General features: G+C 36.1%; 1 protein-coding gene across 4 annotated transcripts in view; it reads right to left on the reverse strand.

Annotated features, from left to right (window-relative positions):
* Window positions 1-465: 465 nt before the first annotated feature.
* Window positions 466-12,194, reverse strand: part of PARP3 (poly(ADP-ribose) polymerase family member 3) — a 487,884-nt gene continuing 476,155 nt past the window's right edge. For all 4 annotated transcript variants that reach the window (XM_044077474.1, XM_044077472.1, XM_044077473.1 and 1 more), the window contains exon 11: window positions 466-987. In XM_044077474.1, the coding sequence (XP_043933409.1) occupies window positions 818-987 (170 nt within the window). In that variant the 3' untranslated portion in view covers window positions 466-817. The remainder of the gene's footprint in view (window positions 988-12,194) is intronic.

A 12,194-nucleotide genomic window follows, 5' to 3' on the forward strand; every position in this document is an offset into this window, starting at 1 on the left:
CCTTACCAGTGATTTAGTGCAGCTGCCAGCCTTAGCCTCAACCTCCAAGAAGCCTTGGTACCAGGTGTAAGCTCTGTTGGAATGTATATTTCTCTTCAAATTATTTATTAATAATTTATTTAAGGACCCCATTCCCTGCTGAAAATATCCCAGTTTAAAAATAATTTGACATTGCCTGTGTTGTTCTACAAACATCACCAGCACTGGAACAGGAATCAGGGGCTCATGAAAAAGTAAAGTGATGGTAGGTTTGTGTGAGGTGGTGAGGGGGTTGGTGAACTTGGTCTGTTGAACTTGGGGACTCCTTGGTCAGCAAAGACTATTAAAAAGTAAAGGCTATCTTCTGTAAAAGAAGTACATAGAGTGACAATAACTCAGCATTATTATAGGCAGTTTCCTCTGATTTTGTCATGATTCCACATGCTGCTAGTGCAAATAGTATAAGATAGATTTCAGGCAAAGCTATTTTTTTTTTTGCATCCAGAAAGTTTATTTTACATTTTTGACTTTGTTTACTGCTGAGCTTTTTTATTTTTTTCAGGCATGCTTGTTCAGTTAAACTTTGCAGTTGTGTTTACTAACATGATAAGTACACAAACATGGCAGACATGGTAATAGAGTTAAAAAGTGTTTAAATTAACAAAAAAATATATATGTATAGATAAACATTTCAGAAACCTTCAGTCAGGAAAGATAAGAAAATGTTTTAAACTAACATACATTCAACAGAGTGTGTTTTCTGTTTAGAAGCCATTACCATGTCATGCAAAATGATAATCTGCTCAGTGTTAGTAATATGTCAAATGTCAAAATATTTTTAAAACTGCAGCTGGATTAAGTAACGAATGTGGCATTGGCTTTCTTTATAGATGACATATTCACTTTGACTGAAGTAGCTCCCATTGTATTTTGATTGCTGTATTGGCTTTCCTTGTGGAACTATGACCTTTCGTCCTTCTATAGTAATCTCCTTATCCTGAGATGGGTCTAAAGGAAAAAAGAACATAATAGTTATTAAAAGGTTACACAGTTTCAGATCTTGGTTACTTCAACCAGTAATCTGAAAGAGTGCACACTCACACAAGTGTACGACCCACACATTATTGGTTGTAGTGGGAAGGACACAGCAGGTTAGAGGTAAATAGTACCACTGTGTAATGCTCACCAAAATTGTAGATGTATGAACAGGATAATTGCAGAATTAGATCCCATATATGATATAAAAATAACACTAGCACATATCAGTCTTCTGGCCAGAAATTTTGAGCAGTCTGTCATTCCTTTAGGTACCTGACTGTATTCTTAAGTCATGGTCATTAGATGGCAATGCAGAGGTAAAAAAAGGCAAAGCACAAAACAAGCAGAGATACTAGATGAACAGTTGCCATTGCAACATGCTAAAGGCACCTTTATAAAAGTTTGAAAATTGGAAAAAAAATATTTGGGGTAGGTATTATTTATATATTTATATTCAGAAATATCAAAAGGGGAAAATATCAAATGTAATTTATTGAGCTCATTTTGCTATCAAGTCATGGAATCATAAAAATGGACTCTAGCATGGGTCCTGTGATGGGCAAAAAGTCTTGCTGCAGTGGTGAAATGGTTGACAAAATGGGATTTAACTAAATTAATTTCCTGAATCATTTGTTAATAAAACACTCTTTGACAATTCCTACTGTATCCATATATGCAGTGTTCTCGTTGGGCTCCCAGTAAGGTTAGTTGATCTACGTATTTTCTACAGGACAACTAAAGCAAACCTTGTACTATACTCCTGGATTGGGTATCCACTTTGAAATTTATGGTAAAGGTGCAGTGGGATGCACATGGCAGCCTAAGAAACATTTTTTGTTTTGCAAATGCATTTCTGATAAAAGGTATCTGCTGATCTGGTGAAGTAGGCCCTAAATCATGCCTTCAAGTTCTTATTGTTCTTAGTGTGAAAAATCGTAATAATACAATTAGTTAACCACTTTTGGTCTGTTTGGCTACTGAGCAGCCTTGTTTCTTTTTTCTAAAAGAGACAAAGAAAGATTAGTTTGTCGTATTGTTTTAATCTTTTAAAATTAATACCTAAGATTCCTATAAATATCAGTGTGATACAAAAATTGTTCCCCTTTGTTTTCTTATTTAGGGCAGAGGGTTATTGACTGGCTAGCCTGGTTCATGGTCTGTTCTGAGGCCACCTTATGTATGAAAGGGGAGTTAGTTTTTATAGATCTTCTACCCTTGTGAAAAACTGTACGTAGCACTTTACATACTAAAGCTTGCAGTTGAGAAGTCCCTCTGGCTGTGCTGACTGTAACTATGAAAAAAGTCTTCAAAAGAGTCTTCCGTGAAGGTATTTGTTGTCAAATAAATTGATAAGACTGCAATGAAGATAAATTCAGTTTTTCATTCATAAACCACTGGTTTCCACCTAAACCCACTAGATATGTAAAAGGCTGCAGTTGTAGAATTCCTTTTACAACTTGTTTAACAGCAGCTAGAAATCATTCAAGGCTCATTAAGCAGTCAGACAGGCATGTCTGAAAGGTGCACTTTTATACAAAAATATGACAAACTTGTGTTCAACACAGATACTATGCCTGGATACTCATGTCTAAATATCTAAATGTATCTGTAATTTTTCTATGTGGAGCTTTTCTTCCCGGGCCTCTGCTGAAAAAGGGCCTTTTTGGCTCAGTCAGAAACCCCCGGTTAACAAATGTAAAATAAAAATAAATAAAAAAATAAAAATAGTAGGCATTGTAATTGTCCAGTAACAGAAACATTACTATTCTCAGCAGGCCCCTTTTTGCCCAAAGGGCATATACATGTCCACTTGGTAAGATAGTATTTTCTGATATTAGGTATTTAGACATCTCTTAGAATGGACAACATCTCATCATTAAAATTCATAATAACCCAAGATCTTCAATTCCAAAAGGCTACGAACGCTGGGTATAAATCTCGTGTTGAGTTAACAGCTTGCTGTGGGGAGGTAATAATAGACTCAAGTGTTGTGTGTTGTGTCACAGACATCTGTGTCAGAAGGGAGAATCATGGCTGCTCTTTTTAACAAGGAACTACTGACATAAGGTTTGATTTTTGCCTTTTTACATTTGGTCATACCTTTCATAGTACAGAGGCTGCCAGAAATGCATAGAGAACATCCTGGGTCCAAAGGATCGAGAAGACGTTCACTGCTACTGCCAAAAATGAGGTTACCCACCACCTTATTTATTTATTTATATATTTGTGTAGTTATTTAAATGCATTAACTAGGGTAGAGCGCTGATCCAGTGAACTATGTTCAGGACAACCTGGTATTTACATCAATAAAAATGTCTGTCCAAGGATGAGGAACACATACATAAAGCAGGTAAAAAAGTAACACATTAAACATTTCTAGAAATACATAAGATATAGCAAACAGATTTTTTACAAAATGTCAGTGTAGTATTAACAGTCATAATGAGTATTTACAGAAGGTACATCAGCTGAGTTAGGGAACTGGACACTGACAATTTAGTAAAAAATGGACTACAATGTCGAATAGAAAATGATTTAATAAATATAATAGTGTAGAAAGCATGAACATTTGATTTTTGCTTCAAGGTATTCTTTCAGTTTTGCATGGAAATGACTGAAGTGACCTTAGACTGGGGGGAAGGATTCCCAAAGTCTAGGACCCACCATAGAGACTGTGTGAACTAAGCAGTGACATTTGTCGTGTGGGGTGTGTAAGGAAGTGATGTTGGACAGAAGAAACTGGAGATGATATACTGATATCCTGACTGTGAAGGGGCAGGCAAGGAAAAGAAATGTGTCTGCATTTACGAGTTTGAATAACAGGGAACAGCAAAACAGTTGTGTTCTTTGCTCTACAAGTAGCCATTTTGCTTTGGATAGTGTGCATACTTCTCAACTGTACAGATTTTCACCTCATATTTTTTGTCCGTTTTTCATAAAATTGTGGTTTTCATGCAAATTAGTGGAAATTCATTAAAGATTGAAGTTAGAAAATAAAGACTGACATTTGAGTTTTAGACTTCATACCCTTCAGAAAATTCATGCTAATACAAAACCTGTTATTCTATCAACTTTCCAAGTTTGTAAGAGCAATATTTAAAAATTGTCCCTATTTTTGAGCCTTTGTCCACTTTTATTTATGGTTTTGTCCAGATTCCTTGCTCTAAGAGGTTGAGAGGTATGACAGGGTGATGCAGTGGTGTTTTCTTGTTTCAGAAAAGAGAAAAAAATCTACATATCTGATTAGAGATGGACTGTAAGATTTTTTTTTTTTATTTAAAGTGTCATTTTATAAGGGTAAGCCATATTCCAATTTGGCAAGAAACATATCCTTACCATTTGGATTTCTCCCTTCTGATACAGAAAATGTGTTATTTCATTAGTCCAGAAGAGTAACTTGTTGATTTTGGCAATTGCTGAGAGCAAATGGTATCACTTTAGTCTATGTGGTCAGTGTCGTTATGCATTATGTGCCATTTTTCAGCTACTGAAGATAATTTTTGCAACGTGCCAAATCCAGATATTGTGGCTTTATTTTTCACATGTTTAGAAGCAGTTTATTTGCTGAAGTCAGTTTCAGTGAAGGACTATGATTCTCAGATAAGTTGTTTTTTCTGATTGTGCTTGTTTGTGTCTGTTTGTATATATGTGTGTTGGGGGGTGAGCAAATCTACAGTTGACCTTATCATTTGCAAGTAAGATGACTATTAGTTGTGATAAGTCAGAAAGGAGGCCAACTGATAAATATTAGGAGTGAAAGTGAGGGTCTCTATTAGATCCAAGAAAGTTTAAAAAATCGAACTGCTAAAAAGCTGAATATTCTGCTACTCGAGATCGGTTTTCTGACATCACAGTATAGTGAAGATCGGAAAATTTGCTCTTTCCTCACTGTAGTGTGATCTCGGAGTTGGTATATATAATTAGCGGGGGGCACAGCCCCCCACAAAACTGATTTTGAGTAAATGAATATTCAGCTTTTTAGACGTTCGATTTTTCAGATTTTCGTGGTTCTAATAGGGACCCTGAAAGTGAAGTCAATACCGAGCCTTAAGATACTCTTTTTGAAAGTGGTATGGAAAAGAGGACTGTTAACTCTGAAGTTTTATTTGAAAAGGAAACTTTTAGAGTAGTCAAGATAATTTTGACTACCAATAGCATTTAGAGATTTCAGCAATAAAGGATAGTCAATAAGTACAGAGCCTTTGGTTAGAACCAAACAAAATTAACTCAGTAATGTTACTTTTGTCCAAGTTAAGAAAAATGTCATCTATAAAGAATAAATGTCATTTAGGTTACCCAACCCTGACCAAACCCCTTGCTGGTGACTTGTGAAATGGAGTACTTTTAGTACATAACAAGCAAGTTGCTGGAAAACATGTTCCATTGCCAAGTGTAGGGATAATAAATATTGGTCTGAAGTAATTTGCTGAGCTGGCTTGTGAATTTTTTGAAGGGGTAGCTATCTTTGCCTGTTTTTAAATATCTGATATAGTTTTGCAACAAATAGAGACTGTATATGTAAAGCAGGGGTATGTAATGTGTCCTGAGAATGAACCAGGAAAGAAGGCAGTTGGATCAAGGCTGGGTACCATAAGGAATTTAATTTACTAGTTTATCAATATCTTTTTATTATTTCTTTTAGCTCCTATGCTGCTAACAATCAGCTTTGCAGGTGTCTGACTCTATACCCCTCGACCCCCTCAAGACCTAATTTCATATTTGCCTGCAGTCAGAGAGGAGATTAAGGCATCACAGAACACAACATTGCTTTTTTTTACCCCTACATAGTCTCTGTCCCTGCAAGCTGCATGCACTGATACAAGGCCATTAAGACTTATGGAATCTGTCAGTATGTAACCTAGCACAGTTAAGCCGGGACAGATAACCCTAGTCCCACATACTGGTCTTGCTAATTTTACCCAGGTAACTATCTGGTCTCCATCCCTTTTTGCCACAGAGTCAATATTAATTTATTTTATTTTTAATTTGGAGAAGTAGAAACAAAGAGCAAAGAGAGAATGATTAGGAGGACAGGTAAGGAAAATGAAGGTGACCTATCGGAGGTGTGATGAGGAGACAGAAAGAGTTGTAATAATTCCATTGTCATTATTCCTTATGATTTGAATTGAGCCTGGGATATGGTTTACTAGCTCCCAAAACTGTTTAGGTTGTTTTGCAGTTGAAGTTTGTTGTGAACTAGGGAACATTTTTCTTTTTCAAATATAATTTTTATTTCTTTTTCCACATTTTTTCACAAATATATAGTACCATAACAGAAACAGAGAAATATATAGAACAAAGTACATGAAAATTCCTTAGTTGTATTGGAACAAATTAACATTTACAGAGCATAAATCATCATTTCAAACTTACACAATTAACATAAAAAAGTTGAAAACATTTTACTGTATACATACATTAGTAATATAAACATCCACTCATAAATTTTGCGTCTTAGTAAAGTCTGTCTTTGAGTAAGAAAACAGTTTTCTTTATCAGCCTCTCTTAATCCTAACAGTACCTTGTTAAAACTGTGTACAGTATGTACAACTGATGCCATCTATGATGGTCAGCATGTCTTGCACTTCCTGTATCTTTACCATTTTAGTATGAATATGATTCTACTGCAGTTAGATTCTTGTCATTTTCCTTATTGTTTAGAATAACAGAGATTTTTACAGTCCCCTATCTGCATTCTGATTTTTACCTTTAGATTTCTATAGGCGTTTTCCAATATTTCTGGTAGTACAAAAGTTTTTTTTGGCTTCTTGTAATTCATTTACTTGCTAATACATATTTCATGGCCATAACTTTAAAATCATTCCATGTGATTTTTTGTCCTATCTAACCAATTTAGAGCTATGTATGATTTTATCATTGCACACAATGTTACAATGATGTGTTTGTTTTCATAAGTATAGTTTGTAGGAAATACATGAAGCACTGCAATTTCCCATGACAGGGTAAATTTGCTGTATCCCTTTTTTTCTAATGTGGTTCTTAACGAGCACCATAATTTGTATAGATTTTTACAACTCCAGAAGACATGAAGTGTATCAACTAGGCTATTAGGACAAAAGGGACAAAAAGGAGAGCTAGAGGGATTCATTTTACTTAGAAAGAGTGGTGTATGATAGGCATTGTTATTGATCATAATCTGGGTATAAATAAAATTTTTAAGTGGGGTTAATTTTAAGGTAAGTTCAATTGCTGTAGATGTTTGGTCTACAGTAATCTTGTCATTTTTTCCATCCCAATATTTTGCGTATAGCAGTGAATCTTGGTTTTTAATTTTTGTTATTAATCTGTATATGTTAGATAGCACTTTAGATCTCATGAATAATACGTTTAGATTTGTTGGTATAACTGCATGTCTTGATTGTTTAAATTCTGAGGTAATTGTATTAACCAAGTACAGTATTTGCCTAATGATACTGTTATAACTTTTGTTTGTGAACTAGGGAACATTGATTTGTGCTTTCTGACAAGCTTGCTACTGTGTTAACTTACTGCAGTGGTAAGAAATAAAACTATACAGTGTAACAACACCCCCCCAAAAAAAAACAGACACCACTGATGTCTACATACTACCTCCAAGGTTGCACCAAATTAGAGGAAAAGGAAACCTCTTTATGCTTTTTCCCCGAGATGGAAACAACCTTGGAGGTAACATATTTAGGGAGCAATGGTATGGGGCAGAGCCACCATATCAGTGGGGTGCAGGGAGACACAGCACCTCTTAAAAATGATTACAATTACATTTCTTAGCTATTACATTTATTGTGGAAATCTACCACTCAGTGGTAACAAAAGCCTGCAGTAGACTCTGTGTGTGTGTGTGTGTGTGTGTGTGTGTGTGTGTGTGTGTGTGTGTGTGTGTGTGTGTGTGTGTGTGTGTGAGTGTGTATGTGTGTGTATGTATGTATGTGTGTGTGTGTGTGTATGTATGTGTGTGTGTGTATATATGTGTGTGTGTGTGTATGTATGCATGTGTGTGTGTGTATGTATGTGTGTGTGTGTATGTATGTGTGTGCGTGCATGTATGTGTGTGTATATGTGTGTGTGTGTGTGTGTGTGTGTGTGTGTGTGCACTTGCGTGCGCAAGCATGGTGTGTGTGTGTGTGTGTGTGTGTGTGTGTGTGTGTGTGTGTGTGTGTGTGTGTGTGTGTGTGTGTGTGTGTGTGTGTGTGTGTGCACTTGCGCGCGCAAGCATGTGTATGTTAAAATAATCTTTCGTAGGACATAATGCACCCATACATTTACTGACAGATAGATATATAGATAAATGGATGGATAGATAGATAAATAGATAGGAGGGTGGACTGGTACAAGACCCTCTTCAGCCATTACCTGGGCCATATGGCAAAGCAACAGCAACAACAAATCATTGATTTTGAGAGGAAACCTTGCAAACTTTAGAAGCAAGCACTAGGAATAGACATAATGTGTAACAAAAACATAAGGAACTTGTAAAGATAAATGCAGTTATTATACAGTATGATATGGGTGAATGCAATATGAACCCAACAGCCACAAATAGAAAGCTCTGGGTAGTGAATACTGACAGTACAGCAGATGATTAATGTGATATAAATAAAGAAATGAACACAAGCATAATATCAATAATAGAATCCACTTAAAATGAGCAAATGCAGGTACTTTAAGTAGAAATTAGTGTCATACAGATCAATAACAAAAAGTAACAAATTAACAAAGCAAATAATACATGAGCCAGCAAAGCAGAATGTGATAAATGTATGCTCTCAGTGAGCAATGTAGCATTGCTATTACATTGTTCCTGAGAACAGATTCTTTATAAGAAATAAAGTACTAAGATAATAAGATGAGACAGATATAATGAGATCTCAGTAGGCAGGAATACAACAGTATTATTAAGTTGTTTCTATAACAGTACTGCAGAGGCAGTTTGTGATCAGCAGAATAATAATTTGGGGGCATTCCAACTAACCAGCATCCTTAAAACAGATACATTTGCACTCATGTGAAAGGGGTTCCTTTAATATTATTTCTTGGATTGTGAGAGATCATCTAAAGCTGCAGTTTCTTTTGGAATAATATTCCATAACACAAGGACAACCATATAAAAGGACTTTTCACATGTGGCAATTGAGAACAGAATTTTTGATGGAAATATTGCTTCTAAGACTGTAATATGATTCTTGCAGATGCAGTTTATTTGCTAGAGCTGAGCATAACTGATCTTAAAGTGGCTTAAATATAAAATGGTTTAGTAAAAAACTGTCTGTAGCAGAGATCTGCAACCATTCCCCCTTTTAATAAAAATGCAGCAGTTTATTGGCATTGAGAAGACTCAAAAACTTATGGTATATGTATGATCCACCACAAGAATTCATCCCCTAGAGATGACCACATGGGAAAACTGAATTCCAGGGGGAGTTAGGCTCAGATTCTGAAACTTCTGAGGTACCACTGGATGTCCTCCACATGAAGTCTGACTTTAAGTAACAAGTAGCATTTGTAAAGACACAAATTGTGGTACTTTCAGAAACATTGTGACAGATAGGTGAGTTTGTTTTATAGTATGACCAAATACGTTTATCAACACCTGAACAGTATCTCATGGAAGAAAAAAAAAACACGGTGCTTCTTTTATTTGGGATAGCTCCTAAGAACCTTTATCTCTGAAAGGGTTTTAGACAACTTCTAGAGTCAGAAACAAGGCTATACTGTAGAAACAAAACAGGGTCAGATATCAGAGGCCAGTAGGAATCTCCCTGCATAAGTGGTCTGGATCAGATAATGTGCAGGTAACAATAAAGCTTAAATTAATCCCAGCAGTGCAATCAGTGAGAACAGAGAGTGTAGATATAATGGTTGTGGCAGAAAGATCAAAGGCAAGGCAATAAATTGTAACAGAATTCCTAACCCAGAAACTGACAAATCTCCTACTGGCTTCATAAACATGAATGTGCAGGCAAGCACCCTGTATACACAGAGTACTAGGAATACAACTTGCAGAAGTAAGGGTAAGATATCTTGTAGAGTCACCAACTTAAACGTTTTGTTTCTGATTTTGTAAGTCTGAGAGCTTTAGAATGTATCCTTGTAATTGGTCCTTTTTTGGCACTAAAATAGCTTTGCAGGGAAGCCTGTTCCTGATTCTGTATCTAGAAATGGCTGCACTGCACGAGTATCTGATTGATGCTATACAGTATATTGGGGTACTCAACTCCATGTGTTCTTTTGAGTGGACAGGAAGAGGCAGGAAGCCCAGTTGTCCTCTTGACACTTGCCCTGTTTTAGAAACATGTACAGGGTTATTTGGCACCATTGTTCAGCAAGGAAAAGCGTACACCTTATAAAGGAAGAACGACAGTGGTAAAAGACATACATCTCAAACTGTCCAGATTTTCACAGAATGTCCAGATTTTTAGCTCATATTTTTGGTTTGCTCCTCACAAAATTTGTGGTTTTCTGACAAATCACTGGGATGATCTGAGGATTGAAGTCACTGAATAATGGCATATATTTGAGTTTCAGACTTCAAATCTTTCAGAAAATATATGTTAAAACAAACCATGTTACTCCAGCAACTTTCTAAGTTTATAACAGCAATATTTAAAATATGTCCCTAGTTTTGGGCCTTTGTCCCCCCATTCTCTTGAGCTTTGTCCAGATTGCAATGAAGAATAGCATTACTTAACCAGTACTCAAATAGTACACCAGTGGTCAGCTTTTGGTGGAATACATTACATGGAGTTAGCAAAGAAGAAAATGGAAATTTGCTGCAGACAGGAGATTAGGGATGTACTGTATGTTTTCCACAGTTACTGTAGGCTAGAAAAAGGAAATATCATGAAGATGAGCTAAGGCAGTTAGACAAGGCATTGATAGTAACACCCCCACTGCTAGACTGGCAGCATCCAAAGTAGGAGGAAGCATGTTCCCTTATTGTCTAGCTTTGGAAAAACTGGAAGCTGAATAATTCACTTCAGTGAAACAGAAAAAAAAACATTTTGGCACAAAGTAGGATTTGTTTGCAAAAAAAAAAAAAACATCTTTGTTAAAAACTATATGGGACTCTCTACACATCAGTGTCTGCATGTCAGAAATCTTTCCTGGTGAAGTTACAGCTACAAAGATACGGTCTCACATTAACAGCACTTCAAGAAGCCAAAACCTCATAAGGGGGTATGGTTAGCATTATAGTCATAATACCAAAAATCACACAAAACTGGACACAATTTCTAGTGGAGTGGGAAACAATTTAGTTCTATGTGCAAAACTGGGAAAAGGGGCTGTGGATGGATGGATGGATGGATGGATGGATGGATGGATGGATGGAAGGATGGATGGATGAGCAAGCAGAAATAGCAGATAAATAGACCTTGATTGATACATACAAAAGAGTAGTGGCAAAACAATTCACCAGGTATTTAAAATGCAACACATGATAAAAGAAACTATGGTCAAATCCCTGAAAGCAGACAGGAAAAAAAATAAAATTTATCAAGACGCTTCTGCGTTTAGTAATCAAACATTCTCTGTCTGAAAAGAAAAAGAAAATGGACCCAGCATATCAAAATGGACCCAGCATATCAAAATGGGCCCAGCATATCTCACTTCCACACAGCCTCATGGCAGCTGCCTACTTTACAGTGGCTTGAACAGATGACATCCTTGAGACAGTGTCCTGGTCCTCTGTGCACATGTTCAATAAACAAGCTAAATTACCTTTCTAATGTAAGTATAACTTTTTTTTACTGGAGTTTTCCAGGGCATGGATACTGACTATAACATCATACCACACTATGGCGTTCTGACAAAGAACTTATGGCTGTGAATTAAGGATTTACTACATTACAATTACGCAAAGCACTCATTAACATTAAACATTAACATAACATTAAAATTATTAACATAACATTAAATGATTGTTTCTGATTCCATCTTTATCATCCTTCATAGCTCTGGTTTCTTTGCATTCATGTTTTTATTTATTTATTTAGTAGTTCAGTTACTTTTTATGTCCATCCTGGTGGCTTGTCATGTTTAAATGGTGGTGTTTCTGTTGTGCAAGTGAAGTTAAGGTTCTCCAGCTTAGCTAACCTATATGCAAACTGCAAAAATGTAAGTGGAAAAAGTTAACATGGAGCCTAAGGCAGCATTGTGCAAAGTACATGACAGACACTACA

Source organism: Protopterus annectens, chromosome 7.part0 (genome assembly GCF_019279795.1).
Source record: "Protopterus annectens isolate FY-2018-M chromosome 7.part0, PAN1.0, whole genome shotgun sequence".
NCBI classification, from domain to species: domain Eukaryota; kingdom Metazoa; phylum Chordata; order Ceratodontiformes; family Protopteridae; genus Protopterus; species Protopterus annectens.